Source organism: Hypanus sabinus, chromosome 1 (genome assembly GCF_030144855.1).
Source record: "Hypanus sabinus isolate sHypSab1 chromosome 1, sHypSab1.hap1, whole genome shotgun sequence".
Lineage (NCBI taxonomy): Eukaryota > Metazoa > Chordata > Chondrichthyes > Myliobatiformes > Dasyatidae > Hypanus > Hypanus sabinus.
Window position 1 is genome coordinate 5061190 of NC_082706.1, and position 14809 is coordinate 5075998.

General features: G+C 45.1%; 1 protein-coding gene across 1 annotated transcript in view; it reads right to left on the reverse strand.

The window, feature by feature from the left end:
* Positions 1 to 489: 489 nt before the first annotated feature.
* Positions 490 to 14809, reverse strand: part of LOC132382753 (cGMP-dependent protein kinase 1-like) — a 96840-nt gene continuing 82520 nt past the window's right edge. Inside the window, exons 13-18 of the mRNA XM_059953574.1 lie at positions 14317 to 14458; positions 12185 to 12348; positions 11243 to 11365; positions 6311 to 6373; positions 3047 to 3113; positions 490 to 909 (exon numbers count right to left, since the gene is read on the reverse strand). Of these exons, the coding sequence (XP_059809557.1) occupies positions 811 to 909; positions 3047 to 3113; positions 6311 to 6373; positions 11243 to 11365; positions 12185 to 12348; positions 14317 to 14458 (658 nt within the window). The 3' untranslated portion in view covers positions 490 to 810. The remainder of the gene's footprint in view (positions 910 to 3046; positions 3114 to 6310; positions 6374 to 11242; positions 11366 to 12184; positions 12349 to 14316; positions 14459 to 14809) is intronic.

Here is a 14809-nt window from a genome sequence, read left to right on the forward strand (position 1 = left end):
GAACAACTTGACCATGTCTGCAGGCTTTTATGCATTGAGTTGCTGCCATGTGATTGGCTGATTAGATACTTGTGTTATGAGCAGGTATATAGGTGTTCCTAATAAATTGGAAACAGTATATTTGGTATCATAAAAGATAATAAATCCATTCAGTAATTTGAGAGAAATTTCTTTAAGATAGGATGCACAAGCACAGATTCTGATTCAGATTTATTAACCACATGTATGTTGAAACATACAGTGAGATGCGTCATTTGCATTAATCGCCAACACACCGAGAGATATGCTAAGAGAAACGGGCAAGTGTTGCCACACATTCAGTGCCAACTTAGCCTGCCCAGGAGCATGGTTTGTAAGTAGGATTGGCAATTTGCATATCGCCACTGCCACCTTGCAACTTCTTGGAGATTGAGCTTCAAGGTCATGATTTGCCTGCTGCATATATATTTGTGTGAGTGTATGTGTGGTTGCCCTTGCTATAATTTATACCTCCCTTTCTGGTATCTCAAGGGCATTTACAACACTCCAACAGACTGATTTGGAGTTTGTCCCACTAAAGATGATTTTGTGGTTTTTCCACTGATGAAATAGCACCTTTAAATAACAAGCATTCACCCTACCAGACTTTTCCATTTATTCAGTCTGCCGACAGTTTTAAATTGTTTACATAGATTACAATCCATTTCTCTTTATAAATGCTGTAAGTGTCCAAGTTGTTGCATTGACCACATTCCATCTGCGCTTCTGGATACATTATTCTCTGCTTCCCCTTCTCCTCAGCAGATCAGGCCAGTCAGAAAGGAACAGAGTTTAAAAATCAGCATCCCACCCTGACTCTTCATCGGGCGGCTCCCCTTCTGTGTCCTCGAGGAATGTGTCAAAGTTGCTGGTGTCTAAGGGCCCTGACACCTGGAATTGAGAGAAACATGGATAGGCAAACGAGCCAGTGGGTGGTTAAAGTGTGTCTAAGCCAGCCATTTATTCCCAGGGCAGAATAATATGAGAAGGGGTAATTCTAAGGTGATTGAAGGAAAGTATAGAAAAGATGTCTGAAGTAAGTTTCTTTTACACAGAGTGGTGTGGGTACGTGGAACATGCTACCAGGAGTGATGTCAAAGGCAGGTACATTTTAAAAGGATCTAGATAAGATTAACTTCTATTTGTCACATGTACATTGAAACATACAGTGAATGCATCGTTTGTGTCAATGACCAAACACAGTCCGAGCAAGGTGCTGGGAGCAGCCCCCAAATGTCTCCATGCTTCCAGTGCCGACATAGCATGCCCACAATTTACCAATCCTAATCCTTGTATCCTTTGTACCTCGGGATCAATAAAGTATGTCTGTCTGTCTTTTGTCGTGTGAGAGGAGAGTGGAGTACCCAGAGGAAATCCTCGTGGTCACGGGGAAAGTTTACAAGCTCCTTACAGACAGCAGCAGTATTGAACCCAGATCGCTGGCACAGGGAAATATTACGCTCTGCGCCGTGCTATCATGCAGTCCTTTTGTGACAAGTAGAGGAAAGTATGGGGGTGGGAGTGATAGTAGAAGCAGATACAGTAAGAAACTCTTAGATAGGCACATGGATGATAGAAAAAGGGAGGACTATGCTGGAGAGAGATGCTAGATTGATCTTGGGGTAAGCTCAACATAGAGGGCTGAAGGGACCGTACCGTTCTCTGGGTGAGATTGCATGTTTCCCTATGACTGCAATGCTTTCTGTCCGTGTCCCAAATGGTTAGCTGAGGGCTGATTTCCACACCGTTCCTCTCGACAATTTGGTGTAAATCAGGATACTAGTTAATGGATGTGAAAGGTGAGAGTCTGGGATGGAGCTAACTGAATGTCCACACTCATGGGAGAGTTGGAGTACCAGCTTTTGTCTATTGACAAGGGAGCCCACACAACTAGTCCAAAAGCACAGATACTGATCCTTGGGATTCTCCCCTTGACACTTTTGCAAATTAAACTCCAGGAATTCTGGAAGGTCTCGCTCTGTGTGGCTGAGCTTTCCCTGGATACATTCACTTAGCTGCTACACTAGTCCAACTTCCCAGTCTACAACAATTAGGTTGCACAAAACCACACAAACTGTCACAACACACACAAAATGCTGGAGGAACTCAGCAGGTCAGGCAGCATCTATGGAGAGGAATAAAGCTTTGGGCCAAGACCCTTCATCAGGAAGGGGGCAGAGGCCAGAATAAGTTGATGGGGTGGGGAATAATTACAAGCTGGCAGGAGGCCAGCTGAGGAGGTGGGAGGTTGGGAGAGGGAGGAAAGGTGAAGTGGGAAGCTGGGAGGTGATAGGTGGAAGAGTTAAAGGGCTGAAGAAGAGGGAGGAGATGGGCTGGTGAGGAGAAGAGAAAGGTTGAGAGAGCAATCAAGAATGGGGAAAGAAGAAAAGAAAGTGGAGGGGCAGGAAAATACCGTAAGTTAGAGAAAGCGATGCTATCAGGTTGGAGAATATGAGGTGCTGGTTCTGCAACCAGTGTGGCCTCATTATGACAGTAGAGGGGGTCATGTTCAGACATGTCGGAATGGGAATTGGAATTGAAATGAGTGGCCACCAGGAGATCCTACCTTTTTATGGTTGACAGACAAAGCAATGAAGTAGTCCCTCATTCTACGTCCGGTCTCACTGATATAAAAGCCACACTGGGAGCAGCGGATGTAGTAGATGACCCCAACAGACTCGCAGGTGAAGTATTGGAAGGACTGATTGGGGCCAAGGATGGTGGTGAGGGAGGAAGTGGCCTACTTGCAGGGATAAATGCCAGGAGGGAGGGGCAAGTGGACGAGGGACTATTTGGTAGGCTGCTGTTAGCATGTGTGAGGTGTCAACGTTCAGAAGAACACATCCTTTAATGTGGTCACTGGAGGACAGGACATGGATAAGACAGACCACGGTTGCTGGAGCTCCCCATTAAACCAGAGGAAAAGAAAAATCAAATGAAAACATTCACCTCTGTTTGGGAAAGTCCATTTGCACCAGCAATGACTGAAAAACAACTCTAATCCAAGCCAACATCTGAGATGACTTACACTTGGAACAATAGGCGGAGAGAGTGTTCCTTTCCTTAGCCCCTCAAAGTTGAAGCCTTCAAACCACCTGGAACAGAAGAAACAAGCAACCTTTATACTGAGTGATTCTGTACACAAGCGAATTTCAGAATGAGTGAGCTAATCAACCTGTGAGGTGGTCAAAGAATGAATGCCCTTTAGACTGTTGCGTTTGCACTCTGTACGTTGGAATGACTGAAGCCCCTCCATCTGCACTGGCCTCCACTCTTCCCAAACATTCCTTTCACCCAGGCTAACACTGAAGGAACTCAGCAGATCAGGCAACTTCTATGGACAGGAAGGAACAGTTGACATTTCGTGCCAAGATTCTTCATCAGAACTGGTTGGATTTTGGGTAGGAGCTAGAAACAAACAGTGTGGGGTTAGGGAACTATGAAGTTAGTGGTAGTGGATGGGAGATCTCCAGGTTTGATGAGGTTGGTGATAGAGTGGAAGACTCTGAGTGGGGTCGTTTTCAACAGGAAAGTAGAACATGCCTGGAAGTTGCCACCCAGCCTCAGAGTCAGAGGTCGGTCTGCCAGACCACAACACTCCCTGTATCCACAAGCTCGATGATGAGGTTCAGATTGCGGTAGAGAGAGTGGAAGGCTTGAGGTTCAAATAGGAGAGAGCGGTTCTGAAGTTGAGACAGCTGATGTCTTGTTGGAGATTAGAGATGAAAACATCCAGAGCAGAGCATCCAAGAGAGGAGGAGGGCTGAAGACAGGAGAGGTGGAGGTGGGGGGGGGGGGTCATCGATGTTGCTTCGGAAATCCTTGGCAAGGAAGTAGGCTTAGAGACGGTGGTAATGTTGTGGAGGGTGTGGAACTCACAGAGGTGCAGGCGCAGGGGATAAAGTTAAGACCCTTGCTGAAGACAACGTTCTGCCTCAGAGAGGGTAGGTCAGTGGGGATGGTGAAGGTACAGCAGAGATTCAAACTGAGGTCAGGGAGTCGTGTTGGGGTGTTCAGAGAGGAAGATGGGGGACCCATCTGTCCTCTCACCTAGCGGTTAATTGGCACATTTGTTCCTTTTCTATTCCAAACACATGATCCTTCATCAGAGTTAGCCTAGATTTTCCCTTTAGTGCCATAATCCCACCCCTGCTTTTCAATCCCTATCCTTCATGAATAGCTTGTAGCTGAGAAATTGTCATGTGGACAACATTGCCCGCACAATGGAACATCTGACAGAACCTCTGCTTCACAGGTTCTGTGCTGTAGGTTCGATGTTCATCTGTGAAGCTGGCCATGTGGAGCCTGCACGTTCTCCCTTTGACCATGTGGGCTCCCTTTAATGCTGTTTTATTTAGAGCTAAGGAATGGTAACCAATACGAGATGACCAATTAACCTACTTATCCATACGACTTTGGAAATGGGAGGAAACTCACATGGTCATGGCTAGAACGTACAGGCAGCAGTGGAAACTGAACCTGGGTGACTGGCACTGTAATAGCGTTATGCTAATTGCTACACTACCACGCTACCACACTCACCCCAGTGATGAGCAGGTTGGTAATTTGTAGGTGAGTGGTATAATCTGAGATAGTGAGGGTTATAGAGTCATAAAGTACAGCACAGAAACAGGCCTTTTGGCCCATCTAAATCGTTTAAACTTCTTTGTCCCATTGGCCTACACCCAGACTATTCCCCCCTACCATCCATGTATTGATCCAGATTTCTCTTAAAACATTGAAATCAAAACTGCATCGACCTCTTCCACTGACATCTCATTCCACACTCTCACCACCCTCTGAGTGAAGAAGTTTCCCTGTATGTTCCCCTTAAACATTTCAAAATGAGATGGGATCAGTATAACTGCTGTGCTTGAGCCCAGCAGAACCATTTGTATTGACAGGAGAAGGGACAAAGGCTGGTTATTTGCACCTTAAAACCAGTGGCTCTGGGCAGATGGTCAGCCGTGGTTGGCAGATTATCTAGGAGAAAGAAAACTCCGCTACTTGCGGCAATTCCCACTCATGGGGAAGGCTTAGGAAGTAAACCCTGAGGGAAACCTCCAGAGCTGGAGTCCCTAACACAGTCTAATGTTGGGTTCAACTCCTGCGATGTTGCTGGTGCCAAACTGTATCGGACTCTGCCATTCCTTTGGATTCATTAGCTGCCTGGAGAGGGGGAGCCTGCTACACGGGCAACAGCTTGCTCTCCATATCGTATTGGCCTGGCTTGCTTACCTGAACGGAGGAGCACTTTGAGTAACAGACTAAGACAACTACGCTGCTCCAATGAGCGCTATATGAGGTCCTGCTTACCCTCGGCCATTATGCTCTATACTGAGTCAACCTATAGCCGGGGAAGTGATGACCTCCTCCTGTTAGACTGTTTGTAGTAACTTTTATTTTATTCTTTCTACTTCTCTAATATTTATATCTCTGCACTTGCAATGCTTCTGCGACGCTGTAATTTCCAATGGGATCAAAAAAGTATCTACCAATCAAGTATACAGCTGGTACGCAACATCCGTAGTTGACCTCGTTTGTGCTTGAGGGCCAGCATGGACTCAATGGCTGGAGGACCTATTTTCATACTGTAATCCATTCAGGAACATTGTTAAAGCACATTACAGATAATTATGCACTGACTTCCTGTCTCAGATTACCTGTACTTGCCTTGGTTTGATTCACCCCCACCCTCCCTTAGACCCATAGAGAATTACAGCATGGAAACAGTCTCTTTGGCCTGTCTGGTTCCTGTCAAACTCTTATTTTGCCTTGACCCATCTACCCGCACCTATCCCACAGCTCTCCACTCCAATCCCATTCAGGTACTTATCCAAACTTCTCTTAACCATTGCAGTTGGACCTGCAATCATCACTTCCACTGGCAGCTCGTCCTACACTAGTACTGCTCTGAGTGAAGAGGTTTTCCCTGAAGCATTTCACCTTTCACCCTTAACTCATGACCTCTAGTTCTATTCTCAACCAACCACAGTGGAAAAAACCTGCTTGTGGTTTTCCTTCTGCTTTTCATGCAGAGTTAAAACTACCTGAAATCTAACCCATCTCCAACTTCCTGTTTTGGGGCTCAGCTCTGCCGACACTAACTCCATTTCATGTCCAAGACCGTCTATCAAAGGGAGACGTCCAGTTGAGGCTGGGAGGAGGACGCCAGGCACAGAACCTCAGCATGGAGCTGACACCGAGGCTGGTGTTCACACACTGCTGCTGGTGTGGTTCCAGTTCCATCGTTTCTCCCAGCACTCCATCTGAACTTCTCCACAGCACTCACTTGTGCTTCTGGATGTCTTTAACTCCGTTCTTTTGGTTTCCCAGCCTCTCAGAAGGATTGTCCCTGTTCAGACACAAAGAATCAGATTCAGGTTTAATATCACTGACATGTTATGAAATTTATGGTTGTGTGGCAGTGATACACTGCAATACATAAAATACTATAAATTACAATAGGAAATATTCACTGATGTCAGCAGAATTTCAGGTGACGAGGAATGAGATAGATCAGCTGAGTCAGAGGTGTTGCAACCACAACCTGGCACTCAATGTCAGTAAGACTAAGGAACTGATTGTGACTTCAAGAAGAGGAAGTTGAGGGAACAGCAGTGGAAATGGTGAGCAGTTGCACGTTCCTGGCTGTCAACATCTCCGAAGAACTGCCCTGGGCCCAGTATATTGATTCAAGAATGAAGAACCTCCAACAGGACTGTAACCTGGTCGTGGATTGGAGGCTTGCGTGTATCAATGACCCAGAGAGCTACACTGGCTGGAGTCAGGGCTTTAAAGGGTTTGGCTCTTGGCAGGGTCACCCGTGCTAAATAGATCAAAATGTAGAGGCCAAACTAAGAGTGCTCCACCAGTCCTCCAGGTCCAGGGTCAGCTCAGGATAATAACCCTGAGAGTTAAACAAAACTGTTTAATGAAAATCTTTCTACTTTTGAATGTGACAGTATTCCTGAGACTCCACCCGGGACTTGCATCCCTCATGGTAAACTGAGAGGAAGCTACAATGAACACCATCAGAGATGGAGGACCTTCACTGCTGCCCGAAACATCAGCAGCGTACCGGGGCAAAAGAAGAATTATGAAGAACGCACGCCAGTGGCTATATTTCTTAAGGAGTTTGAAGGGATTTTGTATGTCATCAAAGAATCTGGCAAATTTTTACAGAACATCATCACTGCCGACAAGGCACAGGATTGGTAAAGGCTGCAGAGGATTGTAAACCCAGCTTCCATCATGGGCACTAGCCTCACCACCATGAGGAAAGGGTATGCTTCTGGGGTTCCTAATATTAATGCTGAATTCCACAGGTTGAAATCTACTGTTGTGTAGGCCCATAGCTCCAAATATTATCAGTAATTTAGTTACCCCTTGCTTTGTTTGCAATTTGCATATCACATCTAATTGCTGTAAGAAATGAGGGCAGGAATTGGCCCTGTTGTCATACAATATGGCAAAGATAGACTGCGCTTAGCATTATCTACACTTCTCTTGGTCTCATTGCCTTTGGCTCCCCTGTAAACCAAATACCAACCTTAAATGTATGTTCAGTGACTCTCTCTCTCTCTCTCTCTCTCTCTCTCTCTCTCTCTGGACCACCCATGAGCAGGGAAATGCAAAGCCTCACAACCTCTGACAGAAGATATCTTCCCCCTTAAAAGGGCAACCTTATTCAACCACAACTAAGCGATCCACAACTCGGTGGTCACTTTATTAGGTTCGCGCTGCTGCCCGTGAGGAGGCTGGGTTTTCTCCAGGTGCTCCGGTTTCCTCCCACAGTCCAAGGATGTTCCCGATGGTAAGTTAATTGGTCATTTTAAATTGCCACGTGATTAGGCTGTGAGGCTCGAAGGGCTGGAAGGGCCTAATCTGCACAGTACCTCAATAAATGAATAAGTAGCTCCCGTGAAGTGTCTGTTTGTGGTCTTCTGCTGCTGTAGCCCGTCCATCCACTTCAAGGTTTGACGTTTTGTACATTCAGAGATGCTCTTCCGCACACCACTGTTGTCACATGCGTTTATTGAGTTACCGTCACCTTCCTGTCAGCTTGAACCAGTCTGCCCATTCTCCTCTGACCTCTCTCATTAACAAGGTGTTTTCACCCACAGAACTACTCACTGGATTTTTTTTTGTTTTTCACACCATTCTCAGTAAACTCCAGAGACTGTTGTGCGTGAAAATCCCAGGAGATCAGCAGTTTCTGAGATACTCAAACCACCCTGTCTGGCACCAACAATCATTCCACGGTCAAAGTCACTTAGATCACATTCCTTCCCCATTCTGTTGTTTGGTCTGAACAACAACTGAACCTCTAGACCATGTCTGCATGCTTTTATGTATTGAGTTGCTGCCACACAATTGGCTAATTAGATATTTGCATTAATGAGCAGGTGTACAGGTGTACCTAATAAAGTGGCCACAAGTGTACAACTCTTCTCAGTATTCTTTTATTTGCACAATTGGCTACTTATGTTCTTTTGTGTATAGTGTTTTGTAAATTCTATTGTATTTCTTTATTTTTGTGTAAGTACCTACAAGAAAATGAATCTCAAAGTAACATGGTAGCATGTAAATATCTTTATAATAAAATTTACATTGACTTTGACTTGAAGCAAATCTGCAGAAAGTGCTGGAGGAATTCAGCAAGTAAGGCAACATCTATGGAGGCGAATAATGAGTCAACTTTTCAGGCTTTATGAGGATATTTTCTAATAAATGTTCTCGGGCTGAACACTTGACACTGCTCTGCTCGCCACAGATGCTTTGAGTTCCTCCAGCATGTTGTGTGCATTGTTCCAGATCTCCATCACCTGCAGAACCTTTGGTGGTCATCTTATTCCGAAACTGTGTTATCCGTCTATAAGGTAAACAACGTCTCAACTTCTGCATGTCAAACCCTGCAAAACCTTGCACTTTAAATTTGTCCACACAATAAATTTGTCCTTCATTCTCCCAAGCTATAAACCAGGGGTTCTCAACTTGGGGACTATGGACCCCTTGATTAATGGTATTAGTCCATGGTATAAATAAGGTTGGGAAACCCTACTTTAAACCCACTTGCTCAACTTCCTCTATCAGGTTATCCCTGGAATGAACCCAACGTATCTTCTTCGAATTCCTCCACTGCAGGTGTATCCTCTCTAAGGAGAGGAGAACTGAACTCACTGCTGATGCCTGGTCTAGATGTCGCTCTGTTTCCTTGTTGGAGCTGCCCCTGTCCTTAAAGGCCAACATACCATAAGCAATCCTAATTATGTACCATGAAGGACACGTTGATCTCTCTGTATAGCCACATTTTAGATTAAAATAGTTTTATTTGTCAAAGTTCAAAGTGAATTTTATTATCAAAGTACATATTTGTCACCATATACAATATTGACATTCATTTTCTTGTGGGCATACTCAACAAATCTATAGAATAATAATTTCAACAAAATTAGTGAAAGACTGCCCAATACGGGGGTTCAAGCAAAGTGCAGAAGACAACAGGCTGAGCAAATACAAAAAGAAGAAACAATAATAAACAATAAAAAAGGAATGAAGATGGGGAACATGAGATGAGCCTTTGAAAGTGTCCATGGTTTTGGGAATATTTCAATAATGAGGCAAGTGAAGTTGAGTGAAGTTATCCCCTTTATTACAAGCGCCTGATGGTTGTGGGGTAATAACTGTTCCTGAACCTGGTGCTGTGGGACCTGATGGTTGAGGAGTAATAACTGTTCCTGAACCTGGTGGTGTGGGACCTGATGGTTGAGGGGTAATAACTGTCCCTGAACCTGGTGGGGTGGGACCTGATGGTTGAGGGGTAATAACTGTCCCTGAACCTGGTGGGGTGGGACCTGATGGTTGAGGGGTAATAACTGTCCCTGAACCTGGTGGGGTGGGACCTGATGGTTGAGGGGTAATAACTGTTCCTGAACCTGGTGGTGTGAGACCTGATGGTTGAGGGGTAATAACGGTCACTGAATCTGGTGGGGTGGGATCTGATGGTTGAGGGGTAATAACTGTTCCTGAACCTGGTGGTGTGGGACCTGATGGTTGAGGGGTAATAACTGTTTCTGAACCTGGTGGTGTGGGACCTGATGGTTGAGGGGTAATAACTGTTCCTGAACCTGGTGATGTGGGACCTGATGGTTGAGGGGTAATAACTGTTCTTGTACCTGGCGGTGTGAATCTTGAGTTCATATGTATATGAGTTAAATCAGAAATCGGAACTTGTGAGGAAATAGGAGCACCTAGTGGAACTGACGCGGCCACAGGGAGAACGTAGAGACAGACGCAGGGATCGAATCCCAATCAGTGGTTGCTGGCTCTGTAAGATGTTGCTCCAACCGTCACGTTGCCCATTGTGGGCCGAAGGGCCTGAACTCTGCTGTAGCTACATTCTATATTCATTTCCGATTCAGATTCATTTGTTTATCACATCTACATGGAATCATTCAGTGAAATGTATTTTTGTACTAATAACTAACACACCCAAGAGTGTGCTGGGGGCAGCCCGCAAGCATCGCCTCACATTCCAGCACCAACATCCCCAATGTTCAGCAGAACAACCCAAGAAACAAAATCAACAGCCCTTTCCTGCCCACTCACACCCACACAGATAGGAGTCCCAATACATTACATCTACCACTTCCCTTTTATCCATCCTGCTTGTTACATTCTAACGGACTCAATAAATTTGTTAAATATGTTTTACTTCCATAAAACCACATTTAATTTCCTTGGACATATTACAGTTGTGCAAAGATTCACTACCAGTTCCTCACTACTGGAGTTCAGCATTGTTCCAGTGACACTTTGGGCTATACAAACCTCAGGTTCCTACTTTCTGTCCCCCCCGATGAAGAAGTTAATCTCCCTGAACCTAGAGAACACTGGAACATCACTGTTGCCATCTCAATCAGGTCCGGGAGATTGGGCGTTTTTGTAGATTTTCTCCAACAATAGTCAATGTTTTGGGCTGCTCTCTCCCCTAGATTTTCCATCACCATTAGGATGCTTTCTATCATGGAGTGATCTCAGCATCTTGGAGAAGCAGTGTTTAAGAAACACAGACCGATCCTCTTCTGCAAACCAGTTCTGTAGAAGAATCTGCCAGGTTCGTTCATGGGTCGGGAAAGACTGCGATCGCCCATGTCATTTAGCACGTTACATAACTAACAAACAATCTCAATAAATAAACACATACACCTGCAGCACCCACCTGCAGAGTTTTTTGATCAACGTGCCCGCATTTTTGGTAATTTTCTTCGGGAACTCAATCATATCAATCCCTCTGAGGATTATGTTGTACGTCTGCATTGGGTCAGACCCTGAGAACGGGGGGCTGTGAAGGCAATGGATGACAAGAGGATGAAGATTCCCCACCAGTTGGATAACTCATTTCCCATTAAACTGCAGAAATAATCTCCTTCACCCGAGGGACGTCCAAACCAGAAAAGAGTCAGCAAGCAACACACACAAAATACCAGAGGAACTCAGCAGGTCAGGCAGCATCTATGGAGAGGAGTAAACTGTCGACTTTTCGGGCTGAGACCTTTCTCCAGGACAGGGAAGGAAGGTGGGCAGGAAGGTGGGGGAGGGAGAGGAGTACAAGCTCATAGGTGTCAGGTGAGGGGAAGGTGGGTGGGTGGACAGGGTGCTGTGTTGAGAAGGTAGGAGAGGATAGGTGGAAAAGGTAGATTTCTTTAATTATGCTCCACCGCCTCCTCTCACTGTGTGTAATTACCGAGCCACAACTTATGGCTATTGGTGACTACATGCAATTCTTACAGTGCAGAGTCCCTTTCTGCCTGAACTACCTGCAGCGTGGACACTGCGTTGCTGAACACCCAGTCTGGGCTGTTTCAGGAACCCGAAAGACCAAGACAGAGAGGACGTGGAGAGGCAGTTTCCATTAGAGGGGAAGTTTAGTACCTTTGGGACAGAGATGAGGATGAATTTCTTCACCCAGAGGAGAATCTGTGGGATTCATTGCCGCAGACAACTGTAAAGGTGAAAACATCGGGATGCCACGGCACCGCAGCGGTTAGTGGGATTCTGTTACAGACTGGGGCGTTCTTGTGCTGTACCGCCGCCACAAAGCGACAAATGTCACTACACGTCGGCAATAGTAAACCTGATTCTGACTCAGAGCGCAGCTCACCTGCCTGTCAGCAGCTCGTACATCAGGATGCCGAGAGACCAGTAATCAGCCGAGCTGTCGTGACCTTTGTTCAGGATGATCTCAGGGGCCACATATTCCGGAGTGCCACAAAATGTCCAGGTCTTCTTCCCAAAACCAATCTTCTTAGCAAAGCCAAAATCCACCTCAAAGTCACAACAGAAACATCTATTAACTCTCCCCAAAACTCCCTGGAGTTTTCTTGCTAGCTTATTAGAGCAGTTCATCAGAGTCCTCCTGAACAGTCAGACCAAATCGCCATCATCAGATTTCTGACCATCAACACCAACTCATTATTCTACTCTCTTTGTACTAATTTATATATTTTATGTATGTCTTATTGTCACATAATATATTTTTGATGTACTATACCATATAACAATTACAGCACGGAAACAGGCCATCTCGGCCCTTCTAGTCCGTGCCAAACGCTTACTCTCACCTAGTCCCACCAACCTGCACTCAGCCCATAACCCTCCATTCCTTTCCTGTCCATATACCTATCCAATTTTATTTTAAATGACAATACCGAACCTGCCTCTACCACTTCTGCTGGAAGCTCGTTCCACACAGCTACCACTCTCCAATTAAAGAAGTTCCCCCTTGTGCTACCCCTAAACTTTTGCCCCTTAACTCTCAACTCGTGTGTTCTTGTTTGAATCTCCCCTTCTCTCAATGGAAAAAGCCTATCCACATCAACGCCATCTATCCCCCTTATTATTTAAAATACCTCTATCAAGTCTCCCCTCAACCTTCTATGCTCTAGAGAATAAAAACCTAACTTGTTCAACCTTTCTCTGTAACCTAGGTGCTGAAACCCAGATAACATCCTAGCAAATTTCTTCTGTACTCTCTCTATTTTGTTGACATCTTTTCTATAATTCGGTGACCAGAACTGTACACGATACTCCAAATTTGGCCTCATCAATGCCTTGTACAATTTTAACATTACATCTCAACTCCTATACTCAATGCTCTGATTTATAAAGGCCAGCATCGAAACAATGAATTTCACGGCATATGACAGTAATATATTAAATCTGTTTTTGATCTGACATTCTGAAGACTGTCCGTATACGCCCAGATCTGAGCGAACAGGAGAGTGTGAACCAGGGTGTTTGTGGGGTTTCAAGAGCGTGCATGTGTGCAAGAGCATTTATGTGAAGCAGAGCATGTGTGTGGTCAGAACAAACGTATGTGAATGAGAATACCTGTGTGTTTGAGAATGTGTGAATGAATGAGCGTTTGTGTGAACAAGGAAGTTTGTGTTTGAGAGTGTTTGAATGAGAGCGCTTGTGTGAACAAGTGTTTGTGTGTGTACGAAAGCATGTTCAAGAGTGAATGAGAAAGTTTGTGTGTGTTTGTGTGAACAAGACCAACTGTGAACGAAAAAGTTTGTGTGTGTGTGAACGAGAAAGTTTGTGTGAATGAAAAAGTTTGTGTATTTGTGTGAACGAGAAAGTTTGTGTGTGTTTGTGTGAACAAGACCAAATGTGAATGAGAAAGTTTGTGTGTGTTTGTGTGAACGAGAAAGTTTGTGTGTGTTTAAGATTGTGTGAGTGAACATGACTGTTCCGTGGATGAGAAAGTTTATGTACGTTTGAAACTGTGTGAAGAGAAAGTTTGTGTGTGTTTGAGATTGTTTGTATGAATGAGAGTGTTTGTGTGATTGAGAATGTTTGTGTATGTTTGAGAATATTGAGAATATGATTGAGAATGTTTGAGAATAAATGAACGAGAGCATTTTGTGGACAGGAAAGTTTATGCAGGTTTGACAACGTTTCTGTGAACGAGAACATTTGTGTAAACTTGACCGTGTCTGTGTGAGCCCGTGTGTCTGTGTGCATGCGTGTCTAACTATGGAAACATGCATGTGTGTCCGTGCATTTCTTTAGTGAGTGAGATGATGTGTTCTCTCGGGAAATAAGATTCTGGATGCCCAAGTTGGTGTTTGTTCCTCTGTGTTGTTCTCTGTGTCTCTGTGAGTTCCTGTGCCTCCTGTCTCTGGATGACTGCCAGTATATGTGAGTGTGACTGTGTGGGAAGACTAGGGATCTGATCTCACTCAGCCCCTACCCACCAAAACGCCCAGTGACCAGTCCACCCTTGCTTACCAGTTTAGCATAGCCTCCGTGGTTGAGGATTATATTCTCCGGCTTGAGGTCCCTGAAGATGACCCCTTTGTAGTGTAAGTATGCCAAAGCTTCGAGCACACAGGCAGTGTAGAACCGGGTTGTAGCATCATCGAAAGAGCCTCTGCAATTTACCACACAATCAGTTCTCAGTATCACACACAAGGAGTGGTTGCTGCTCTCAGACCTGGGTGGGTTTCTGCCCGGGGGCAGAATCCCTGGCCTCACAGTGCAACAGAACCACAGCTAAGGACTTCCAGTCCATTGGAATGTCCCGAGGTGCCTGCGGTGCTGCTATCACAGAGTTTGACTCTGGGCTGCAGAAGGATGTATCAAAAAAAAGGTAGGCCATCTTGAAGACAGCACAAGGGTGAGTGTGTGGAAATGAGAAAGGGAGAGAGAATGAACGAATGAATCATAGAATCATACTGATCAATCATGAAGAAGGCACACGAGTGCCTACGCTTCATTGGGA